Source organism: Carcharhinus amblyrhynchos, chromosome 21 (genome assembly GCF_965287045.1).
Source record: "Carcharhinus amblyrhynchos chromosome 21, sCarAmb.v2.hapA, whole genome shotgun sequence".
NCBI classification, from domain to species: Eukaryota; Metazoa; Chordata; class Chondrichthyes; order Carcharhiniformes; family Carcharhinidae; genus Carcharhinus; species Carcharhinus amblyrhynchos.
Genome location: NC_137344.1, coordinates 24,596,432 through 24,609,082, shown reverse-complemented (window position 1 = coordinate 24,609,082; position 12,651 = coordinate 24,596,432). Strand labels below are relative to the sequence as shown.

Genomic DNA, 12,651 nt, shown 5'->3' with positions numbered 1-12,651 from the left:
ATTTTTAAGAAGCAGGTTGATGGGTTCTTGATAAGAGAGGGGATTAAGGGTTATGGGGAGAGGGCGGGAAAGTGGAACTGAGCCACGACAGATCAGCCATGATCTTATTGAATGGCGGGGCAGGCTCGAAGGGCTAGATGGCCTACTCCTGCTCCTATTTCTTATGTTCTTATGTCTTAAATCACAGGGGCAATTTGCCACTGCAGTGGTCATCCAGTGGTCAAATTGGTCCCCTATTCTTGCTCCCACAGATTTGAAGATGTTAGAACTTTCCTGTGTTTGTCTTTTTTTTTGCTTTTGGATTCTTAATTCTGCTCTTCGTTATGTTTGAAATGCAAATGAGAGGAACTTGTGCTTATATTCCACCCAAAGAGATTAATATAACTTAGCAATTGCAAACTTCCGCAGAGTGTTCACCACCTGCATATATTTGGGGCACCTGTGTGCTCCAGTGATGGGTTGCTGTTGGGCCAGATTATCTGCTTTTTGCAGGCTCCCCACATCCCAGCATAAATGTCAGGGGCGTGCCCACCTCCACTTGGCATTCTTGCCCCAGGACAAGTTTTCAGGAATGGCCCTCTAATTAGTATGTGGTAGAACTTACCAACTATCTCCGGGTGGAAATCCTGCCTCATGGCAGTTCTGTCCACCATCAGTGCCTAGCAGGACCAGTGGGCACTGCTACAGGTCAACCAAGGTGTTGGCATTCACTGATGGATCCAGACATTCAAACACCCATGGACCAGGCTGACAAACCCCAACAATTTGTTGCAGGACATGCTGGACGTGGTGGGGTGAGGGGGAGTGAATTGGACTGGACAAGACCCAGCAAGAGGCAACCCTACCCTTTCCTCCCTTTTTAAACAGCCAGCAGCCCACAGGGTTAAACCTGTCAAGCTGGAATGCTGGCCTCTCCTACCACCCGTTAAAGGAGGTTGGCAGTGGGATAAGGCCCTTATTTGGCATTAATTAATGACTGCAGGGCCTCAATTGGGCAATGAGCAGGCAACCCAACCAACACCTCCTGCAGTATTCATAAAATTGCAATGGGAGATGGTGGGCTTAATTTGTGGGTCCATCTGCTTGCTCTCCTGCACACAAGTGACCTGTGAAATGCATCCATTATGTTCTGGCATAAACCTTTGCAATTTTTTATTCGTATCAGGAGCACAGTTTGGTAAATTTCATGGTTTACCATGTTTACTAACAGTTGTTAGCTGCTCTTCAATTTATGCAAAAAGGATATAATCCGGCCCAATAGCACCCTATCCACTGTATAATGCAGGATGCTCCACACTGCTGATTGCACAAAGGATAGCGGGGAATCCTGTACTGTGATTTATCGGTTTAGAAGGAGGTCTGAAATTGACCTATTTTACCTGGACTCCTCAGTTTGCTAATTCTGTACTCTTGTTCTTTCTTCACAGACGCGTCAAAAGCAAGTTGAAATTGACCAGTTACGATATGAATTAACTAGCCAGCAACAGCGAACAAGTAGAGAAACTCTGAGACTAAATGAGCGAATTGCTGAACTGGAGTTACAATTGGTAGAAGCACGCAAAGAGGCAGATGAATACTTTAAGGGTAATCTTCAACAAAACTCAGAAGCAGTGGCTTTAGGAAATGAGGTAATGAACTAAATCTTACATCCTCTGAGCAAACACCAAAATAAATGTGGTTCCTTTTCCAGGCCATTTTTCTTCCTGTTATTTTATGTCTTGAACACCTCTTCTCTGTCCTGCAGCTGGGTGGACTGGACCCACCGGCTTCTATTCTTATCTATTCAGCCACAGTCACAAAATCTCCTGCAGGGGCTTTGCTTCCTACTCCCACACCATTACCTCTGGCATCCTCCAAGGGTCATTTTTTGCTGCCTCCTATTTGACATCTACATACCGTCTCTCAGCAACATAATCTGAAAACTCAGCATCAGGTTGATGACGCCCAGCTTTACTTCATCACCATTTTGCTCAACCTTTCCACTGTCTGTGATGTATGCCATCCAATTTTAGTTGAGCAAAAACTTTGTCCAGTTAATTATTGAGAAGATAAATGTCATTGCTTCCAGTCCCTGCCACAAACTCCACTTCTGGTCAGCGATTCCATCTCTCTCCTTGGTCACTGTCTGAAGTGGTATCAACTATTTGCAGCCTTGACATCCTATTTGACCCTGAGTTTCAGAATGCTTGTCAGCCAAATCAGCTCCATGAATGAAATTTGTCTCTTTCCACCTCCATAATATCATATATCAAACCCTGCTTCATCTCGTCTGTTGAAACCCTTATCCGTGCATTTGATACTTCTAGATGTGACTATTCCAATGTTTTCCCAACCACTCCCCCCCCCCCCCCCCCCGCCAGCCCCCGCTCCCCCCACCCCCATTAATTTGAATTCGTCCCTATCTCTGCTGTCAGTATCTTAACTTGCACCAAGTTCCATTCACCCATCACCCCCGTGCTCACTGACATATATTGGTTCCTGATGCAACTGTACCTCAATTTTAATTTCTAATCCTTGTTTTCACATACTTGCATGGCTTTGCCCCTCCCTATCTCTAGCCTCCTCCAGTTCAACAACCTTCCAAAATCTCTGCAATCATCCATTTTTGGCCTTTTGTAGATCACTGATTTTAATCGCTGGTTACCATGCCTTCAGCTACTGAGGTTATAATCACTGGAACTCCCTCCATCAAACTTCTCTGCCTCCTTAACTGCATCTCCTCCTTTAAGAAATTCTTTAAAATCTATCTCTTCAATCAAGCTTTAGTTCACTTGTTCTAATGTATTCTTGTATGATTTGGCACCAAATTTTGTTTGATAAGATTCCTTTGAAGTGACTTGGAATGTTTTACTCTGTTAAAGGTAATATATAAATACAGGTTGTTGGCTAGGATCAAAAACTAAAACATTCCTAGAGGGTAGCTATTATTTTTTTCTTGGGATCTGGCAAAACATTTCCAAAATGTCAAGAAGGAAGAGAATGAGTAATTCCTGTTTCTGGGAAAAAGTATTTTAAGTTAATATAGTACCTACCCATAATGCTGATGTGATTTCAGAGAAATGACCCTCTCTAGGCAAATTGCTAATTTTAGTTGAGAGAGGCAACGATGCAAGTCAGATGAATCTCACTAAGCAACCACCATAAAGTACAGCTCATCTCGTGTTTGGTGTGTGAGCTCCATTGACAAAAACTAGAGAACAGGTCACTTGTTACTTTCATACCTAGTAACTTATGAACAGTTTTGGAAGGATAGAAAGGGGAAACATCATTTTAAAAAGTGAACCTTCTTTGCAGGTTTCAGCTTTGAAGCTGGATTTGGTGAGTGGCCGTGCTCCAGTGGTGGTTGAACAGGTATGTGGTTATTTCATATCTATTATTTACAAGGTACACCACAATGAGTAAAGTTTTCCATCCAGATTGCCTTTACGGGGTCTTATCTTTACACAGCTTCCTTCAGTAGAATAGTTCAATAGTCTACTGTCCATGAAGAGGGATCATTCTGATTGTTAATGGGCAGTAACATCTGAGCTTCAGGACAATGTAATGGGGGGGGTACCCCAAAGATGTGCAAGGGAACCCCCCCCCACCACCGTCACCACCACCTTTTCCCAAGAGGTTCCCAGGTATGGATTGCACAGCAATTGCCTGGGGAATGCAACCTACCAGTGGGCAATTGCCCTGCATTGGGAACAATCCAAAAATGTGATTTAAATTACGAACTTCAGATTGTTCATACTTTATTCCATCAATAAATACCCAGTAAAAGTTATAAGAAATAAAATTACTTCTAACTTCAGGGTAACGATTGTCCAGACCCTCCATGGGGCTCACCCCACATTCCCAAACCCTAAGAACTCTCATCTCCCCCATCACGGGATACCCCACGACATACTACACTCCAATTTAAGCTGTACTGTGGATTTCCCCTAACCACCCCACACCCCTGATCCCCACAAACACCTTCTCCACCATGGAGCACCTCTCCCTCCACCCTAACCTGCACCCATGGAACTCCTCCAACCACAGCCCTCCAACTATCGCACCTATCATGACTCCCAACCCACATGGAATTCTTCCCACCCCCTGTTAAGATGGGACTCCTAACTCTCCCAGTGCTCCCAAAAGAGCATGGCTCTTCTGATTTTCGAGCACTCACCTGAAGGCCTCGGGAGTGTACTGCGATGCACAGATTCTGCCCCTCCTGAGTCGGAAGGTTGGGCAAAGTTGGATCGAGAAAGAGTTCAGGTAAGAAAGTAGAAGTGGAGTGGCAATCCAACTCTGATTGCTACTCTGCAGAAGTTCAGGCAAAATGTGTCATGACGTTGCAAATGAAATCATAGTGCTTGTTACTATGCATGACAAGGCAGAAAATTGCTAAAGCGTTAATTGTGAGTGACTAACAGATTTGAATCTTTGCTAATGTACAACAAAACTTTGCAAGTACTTGAATGATTAAAACTGTCACATGTATTTTTTTGTTTCAAACATCTCCAAAGAACTTTTAAGTCAAATTATTTCTTACTATGGATTATATCAACAAGCTCACCAAAGATGCACTAATTTTCAGTGATAGCAGATATATAACAAATATCTTCATAATTAAGTCAATTTTTTGAACTGATTTCAGACAGTAGGCATCTGGACTTCTACACTGAGATCTTATGAACTCATTATATGCCTATTTTAGTTCTAAAGAAGTGTATTTTTCAAAGCAAGTGCTTATTTGCATTTTTTTTGTCTTCTATCAATGGAAGGTACAGAAAATTCACAGAATGAAAAGCTCATATCTTGCAAATTTTCAGTTTGTAGCATTGCTTCCTATTAAACTAGATGCAACAGAGTGAGGGGCTGCCTGTTATGTACACCTTCTTGCAGCAATGTGTTACTGCTGGATAGTCAGGCCCCAGAATGAAATCCTGGCTCCACAGACTGTAACTTTTTTTTTGTTTAGAGACTTGGAAAAACAGAGTTACAAGGCTGCCAGTTAACATTTAACAAAAAATAAACATTTATTAAACATGCAAAGATTAACTATAATACTCCTGCACCCCACCTATATCTTCACAAATGTGCACACGTTTTAAGGACAACGTAAGTTACAAAATATATATACTATAATGTTCTCAGTAAGTACACAGTCAATGTAAACTAACAGGCCAACTGTGGTCAGACATACCACACTCTGAAACTAAGCGGCACATGTCACCCAATAGAAATTCTGTGGATATTTCACCAAATCCTCCCAGATGCTCATCACACTGTGAGCCAACTGGTCTCACTGGAACTCTGACTTCCACACAATTTTTTCCAAACTCCAATCCCAATGAAACATGCCTTGGAATCTTCCCCCAAACAACTCTTTCTCTCATATCATTGTCTTCAACAAGGATCCACTTCCAGGATTTCAGTCTCTCCTTTTAGTACTCCTGTGCCTTGGATTGCTGCATGCATTCAAGCTTCTGCACAATCTCTCAGCTACCCAGGCATGCCAATACAATACCACTGCTTCACAGGCTGTATTAAGGTGTTACCAACCTTAGAATTTCTTCAGATGTCTGGCTTCTCATTAGCTGACGTAGTCTGCACATTTGAGGTCAGTCTTTAACAGGGAGCCTCTCTGTGCCCCTTTCTTGAAATTCATTTAAGGTACCTTGTTCAGATTCTAGCTCCTTATCACTTTGACTTTAGTCTTCCTGGAACTCCTCTTTTCATTCCCTGGTTTCCAGAACTGTCCATTACTTAGCTTCTGGGACTTGCTTTCTGCCCCTTACTCCATTGTCCTGCCTCTCTGCTGGCAGATTCTGTGGGAGCTGCTTTCTTCTCAGGTACCTGGTTCCAAATGATTCACAGCTGCTTATGTTTTTCAGAGGGTGCCCTGTGGCTAAGCACAAACTAGTCTTTCCTTAAACCCAGTTTGTTTTCATGTCATAAACCCTTTAATTACAATGCAGACACAGCTTTAATGAAACCAAAACCCATAGACATGCAGGCACCTTTGCTTAGCAGAAAGCTAACAAAAGTTTTAAAACCTTACATAGAAATTCAAAATTAAACTTACTTGAAGCCATACCTTGTTTCTAATACCCACAAATACAGATACAGATTACTTAAAACTCTGTTTCCTGACTGTTCCATTTGCTTTTGAAAATTACTGTTGAACCTGTTTTCAGGCAGTGTATTCCAGATCATCATAACTCACGGTATAAAAAAATTCCTCATCTGCCTCTCCTTGCTACATAGTTCTTCTTCCAATTGTTTTAAATCCTTGGTTACGAGCTTCCTGCCATTCAGAACCATTCCTTATCTATTGTACCGTAAGTTCATAAATATTAACACCTCTATTAAACATCTCCTTAACCTCCTCCACTCTAAAGAGATTCCCAGCTTCTATATTCTATCCATAAAACCGATTCTAGCCCCATTCTAGTATATCACCTTAGCAATGTCCCCCAGATCTTCTCAAAATACTATGGATTCTAGAATCTAAAACATAAACATAAAATGCTGGAGAAACTCAGCAGGTCAGCATCTATGAAGAGTGAATAGCGCCAATGTCTTGAGTCTGGACGACCCTTTGTCAGAGCTCTCAAAAACAACTCATCTATGCAGAACAAAGTGTAAATGAATCAACAATCACTGCAATCTCAAAAAGGAGATTGAGGAACGGAAGTATTGTACTACTGCAGTTCAAAGGAAAGGAGAACAACGCGTAGTGAGACTGTTTGCTAAAATTGTACCAATACTCATACAGGGTGGCACAGTGGTTAACACTACTGCCTCACAGCACCAGGGACCAGGTTCAATTCCGGCCTCAGGACACTGTCTGTGTCGAGGTTGCATATTCTCCCAATGTCTGCGTAGGTTTCCTTTGGATGCTCCGGTTTCCTCCCACAGTCCAAAGATATGCAGGTTAGATTGATTGGCCATGCTAAATTGACCCTAGTGTTCGGGGATTAGCAGAGTAAATGCATGGAGTTACAGGAATAGGGCCTGGATGGGATTGTGGTCAGTACAGACTGAATGGGTCAAATGGCCTCCTTCTGTACTGCAAGGATTCTTTGATTCATCATTTGAAATGAGCTACTGCCATAATGATTCTGTATGGTCTGCACAGACATGGGTGCCCAGTGAAACAGTACTGTACTGTACAGCTGGTATTCAAATATATTATGGTGGTTTTCTCAGCAGCATAACTGCCACAGTGACCTCTGGAACCATGGTTGCAATGGGTTCTGACACCAAGGAAGACAGTCTGTTGTGTGTCTTTGCCAAAGTGTGTGCAGAAAGTGATTGCGCAGATCCAGAGCAAACAAATGAGTTTGGACTACCTGACAGAGAAGGAGCGAAGACCAATTGACAAGAAGGAGGTCAGAGATAAAAATGACCTTTCTGAATGGCTCTGATGGTACAGTTTTATTCCCCTGATCCTGCCTAGTTCTCTGAGGACATTATTTTGAAGAGGAGCCAGGACACAACTGAACAGCGTGTCACAAATTTGTTGAAAGGAGAAGAAATGTTCAATGATAGAATACAAGGACTGAAATGGACTATACTACTGTTATGTTTGTATGTTTTGATTTTGTATTTATACATTATAGTGTACTAGTAGTGTGAAACTGAAAGGTTTTAGAATAGTAAAGCCATCTTTTGAATATTGATGGTTCATTTTGTCCTTAAGGGGGGAGGTGTGATGGTATTGTGCCTTTAAGAAATTTATATTAATCATGTTTCTCTGCAGTTTTTTCAAACAGGCCCTGGTGGTTTATTTTGGCACCAAAATATCTGTGAGTGGCGACTTCTAATTGTTACCGAAAGAATATAATGAACATCTTGCTTATTTTTAATCTACACCCGAATAGGCACCGAAGTATGGCGACTAGGGGATTTTCAGAGTAACTTCATTGCAGTGTTAATGTACGCCTACTTGTGACACTAAAAAATAAACATTTTAAACTTTTGGACTAATGGAGTGTCTGGGAGTTCTGTGACCCTTTTGGAATTGTTGGGTGAAGCATGATTGACAGGTGTTGCCTTTGGACAGGTTTTTCCCACAGGAAAAATCCAAGGTTTTGTCAGAAGCTGTTTGGACTGTAGACTAAAAGCATTGTTAATATCTTTGTCTCCCTGGTGTTACAAATCCTGCTGTCAGTGGTTTGTTAGCTAGAGGCTAGATACGAACAGTGTCTCTATCCTCTCTTTTTCAAGGTACGCTGAAAGTTACAGGGTTGGAAAGCCTCAGTGTTAATTCAACATCCAAAGGACTAATTCACAGCAGGTGTTAAAAAGCTGCAAAATCCAGCAACACATGAACATTTTTTTGTGCCAAGTCTAGAAAGAGGTGTATGTTTGTGGGGGTTATTTGATTTGGAACAGTAAAGTTTAGCTAATGTTTATACAATATCATGTTTTTTTTTGGTGCTTGGTAAAAGATATGCTGTTCTTTCTTATTATATGTCAACTGTGTTCTTAAATAAACTTTGTTTGATGAAAGCTTCCTAGTGGGTCACTTGAATCACAACTTATGTTCACCCGTGCCAAATTCAAAATCATGGAGTCATAGAGGTTTACAGGATGGAAACAAAGTGCAAGACTAATGGTCTATGCTGACTTTGTGAAACATCTTGGAGTTTCTGATCTGGATCATAACACCACATAATGTTTTTTTCACTTTAACATTGTTAATAAAGTAGTGTCCGTTTATCCATTTAACATTGCCAGTTTCACTTTAAAGTCATTTGCCACAATATCCTCTTCTGTGGCCTGCCTGCGCACAAAACCTTTCCCGCAACGCTGCTACCCTTGCCTCCAATGTTACTTTCCAGCTTACCTTCCTCCACCTCATTGTGTGTTACTCTCTGGCTGGTCTGCCTCTACCCTGCCCTGTCTTGACATCTACCATATTCACAGCTCCCAATGCAGTCTCCTCTACATGGAGAGACTAAAAGCAGATTGGGTGACTATTTTGCTGTACACTTTTGCTCAGTCCACAAGCATGACCCCAACCTTCCTGTCACATGCTATTTCAAATCAGCATCTTGCCATCGTGACTACATGCCCATCTTTGACTTTCCAGTTTTTTCCAATTTTCCAGTGAAGCCCAACACAAACTGGAGGAGCAGCATCTCGTCTTCTGATTTGATACATTACAACCCTCTGGACTCAAATTGAATTCAACAAGTTCTTTTCAGCTGTGAACTTTCTCCTTCATCTTAAATCCTTTTTGTTATATCCCATACATTTATTGTCTCAATGCAGACCACATTCCACTCTCTCTTCCCCTGCCTCCCCACCCACACACACACACACACACACACACACACACACGCTCATACAATGGGCAAGACACTTCTGTTGCAATCTGTCCCAGCTGCAGTACAATATCCAACACAATTTCCCTCTCTTTAGTTCTGAGGAAGAGTCAGATGGACTCAATGTTAGCTCTTTTTTTTTTCCCTACAGATGCTGCCAAATCAACTGAGACTTTACAGATTTTTTTGTTCTTGTTGTCACTTTTTGATCTGCTTCCTTCCACCCATTGTCCCTCCCCAACGCCGCCCCCTGCCCCCCCGCCCCCGCCACCTCCCAAGTTGCTTTCCAGCCTACTTCACCCTTGGCATTGCCTCCACCCCTCACCCCTTTGTTCTTACCAGGGTAAAGTTTCAACAGCTCGGCTCCTGGCTTTGCTGTTCACTGTGCTGCTGGCAATGATTGTAGACTGAAGATCTAAGGCTCCATCTAGTGGCAGAAGTTAAAGTTTATTTATTAGTCTCACAAGTAGGCTTACGTACATTAACACTGCAATGAAGTTACTGTGAAAAATCCCCTAGTCACCACATTCTGACATCTGTTCGGGTACACTGAGGGAGAATTTAGCATGGCCAATGCACCTAACTGGCACGTCTTTCAAACTGAGAAAACCGGAGCACCAGGAGAAAACCCACGCAGATGTGAGCTACGTGTGGAAAAACCCATCTGGTTCATTAATGTCTTTTAGGAAGGAGATCTTTACTGGTCTGGCCTACATGTGATTCCAGAGCCGCAACAAAGAGGTTGCCTCAACTGCTCTCCAACAGCAACTAGGGTCAGGCAATAAATGCTGGCCAGCCAGCAATGCCCATATCCCATATATGAATAAAAAAATTAATCCAGAATAGCATCTCCCAGAGGTAGTGCCACAGCCTTCAGGGTGTAGATGGGTGTACACATTTCTACAGAATGTGTAGACTCCACGCAGACAGTGACCTAAGCCAGGAATCGAACCCAGGTTCCTGGCTCTGTGAGGCAGCAATGATAACCACTGTGTCACCATGTCACCCCAAGTCAGTGCAGAGTCCCAGGATTCCAGCAGCTTCCTGCACCAACCAACTACTGTCACTAGATGGAGCCTGACCAATCTAAAATTACTGAGGCAATTAATTTTTAAAAATTATGTCCTATATTCTATTACTTTTATATTTAATGATTTATTTTAATTTGCAAGCTGTTTCAGGTAGGAATGCACGGTTCTGCACTCGTGGTAGAGTATTCAATTTGTACATTGGTTTTTCCAAGTGACAAATGTCCATAGAAACCTGATTTTGGCTTTAACATTGATTCCTGTGGGAATTCATGATTCACTTAAAGTTGTGATTTTCAGAATCACAACCATAACTTTAGCCAAGGATTCCTTGTACATCTGGGCACTTCCTTTCTCAACCAGAATAAGTTTGTATAAATGATTTTGTCTAATGGTTTGTCTCCACCCAGTTGAGTATCCAGGTGATTGTCTGGATGTTTTGCCAATGAAGTAGGAGATGGCAGCCATTCATACTTTTACACAGCAGTTATTCCTGGTAAGGTTTTTCACACAGGTTGCCTCCATTACAATGGCTTTGGAGCGTACAAGGTATGGTGATGCCAATGTTCTGCCATCTCTGTGACTTCAAGTCATTGGAATGTGACTTTAGTGTTTTAAAAATTCAATTAATGGACTCTACCAGTAAATTCATAAAGCAATTTTGTATAAAGCATGGTTTCCCAACATTTGTTTTTTTTTTAAATTTGTACCTATACTGGTTGAGTTTGACCATTCACCCTGGTTTTCAATTGAAAATGAAAATGTATGCAATTTTTGAGCTATACCACTATTCTATAGGGTACAGCTTCCCTTTATATTTTGGTTTCAAGAGTTCTGCAAAAGATACTAGGGCCCAAATCTTGTGCTCATTGGGTGCATGTGATCGGCAGGCCCAGAACATAAGAACATAAGAAATAGGAGCAGGAGTAGGCCATCTAGCCCTTCGAGCCTGCCCCGCCATTCAATAAGATCATGGCTGATCTGAAGTGGATCAGTTCCACTTTCCCGCTTTTTCCCTATAACCCTTAATTCCCTTGTCTATCAAAAACCTATCTACCTGTGACTTAAATATATTTAGCGAGGTAACCTCCACCACTTCAACGGGCAGAGAATTCCAGAGATTCACCACCCTTTGAGTGAAGAAGTTCCTCCTCAACTCTGATCTAAACTGCCCCCCCCCCCTTATCTTGAGGCTGTGCCCTCTAGTCCTGCTATCCTTTCTAAGCGGGAAGAATCTCTCTACCTCCACCCTATCCATCCCCTTCATTATCTTATACGTCTCTACAAGATGCCCCCCCCCTTATCCTTCTAAACTCCAACGAGTACAGACCCAGTCTATTTAGTCTCTCTTCATAAGCTAACTCCCTCATCTCCGGTATGAGCCTAGTGAACCTCCTCTGCACTCCCTTCAAGGCCAATATATCCTTCCGCAAGTGCGGTGACCAAAACTGCACACAGTACTCCAGCTGCGGCCTCACCAGTACCCTGTACAGTTGCAGCAAGACCTCCCTACTTTTATATTCTATCCCCCTCGCTATAAAGGCCAACATTCCATTTGCCTTCTTGGTCACCTGCTGCACCTGCAGACTGGGTTTTTGCGACTTGTGCAAAAGGACCCCCAGGTCCCTCTGCACCGTAGCATGCTGCAGCTTTTCGCCTTTTAAATAGTAATCCCCCCTACTATTATTTCTGCCAAAGTGGATAACCTCACACTTGCTAACATTATACTCCATCTGCCAGGTCCTTGCCCACTCGCTCAGCCTATCCAGATCCCTCTGCAGAGTTTCCACACCCTCCACGCAATTTGCTTTTCCACTCATCTTCGTGTCATCCGCAAATTTCATCACCCTACACTCAGCCCCCTCCTCCAGATCGTCTATATAAATGGTAAATAGCTGAGGCCCCAGCACCGATCCCTGCAGCACTCCACTAGTCACCAACCACCAATCAGAATAGCACACATTGATACCAACTCTCTGCTTCCTATTAGACAGCCAATCCTCTATCCACGCTAACACCTTACCCCCAACTCCGTGCACCCAAACCTTCTGTAGCAACCTTTTATGAGGCACCTTATCAAATGTCTTTTGGAAATCTAAAAACACCACATCCACCGGTTCCCCTCTGTCTACCGCACTAGTCACATCCTCATAGAAATCCAATAAATTCGTCAAACACGACTTCCCCTTAATGAATCCATGCTGCGTCTGCTCTATCAAACCATTCTTTTCTAGGTGCCTTGCTATTTCTTCTTTGATGACGGATTCCAGCATTTTTCCAACTACAGATATTAAACTAACCGGCCTATAATTATC

General features: G+C 42.5%; 1 protein-coding gene across 6 annotated transcripts in view; it reads left to right on the top strand.

Annotated features, from left to right (window-relative positions):
- The window catches only part of ccdc57 (coiled-coil domain containing 57), a 206,771-nt gene that overhangs the window by 147,304 nt on the left and 46,816 nt on the right, over window positions 1-12,651 (top strand). For all 6 annotated transcript variants that reach the window (XR_013889108.1, XR_013889109.1, XM_080208852.1 and 3 more), the window contains 2 exons: window positions 1,428-1,628; window positions 3,295-3,351. Coding sequence is in view for 4 of the 6 variants with exons in the window: in XM_080208852.1 (XP_080064978.1) it covers window positions 1,428-1,628; window positions 3,295-3,351 (258 nt within the window). In the remaining 2 variants the exon portion in view is untranslated. The remainder of the gene's footprint in view (window positions 1-1,427; window positions 1,629-3,294; window positions 3,352-12,651) is intronic.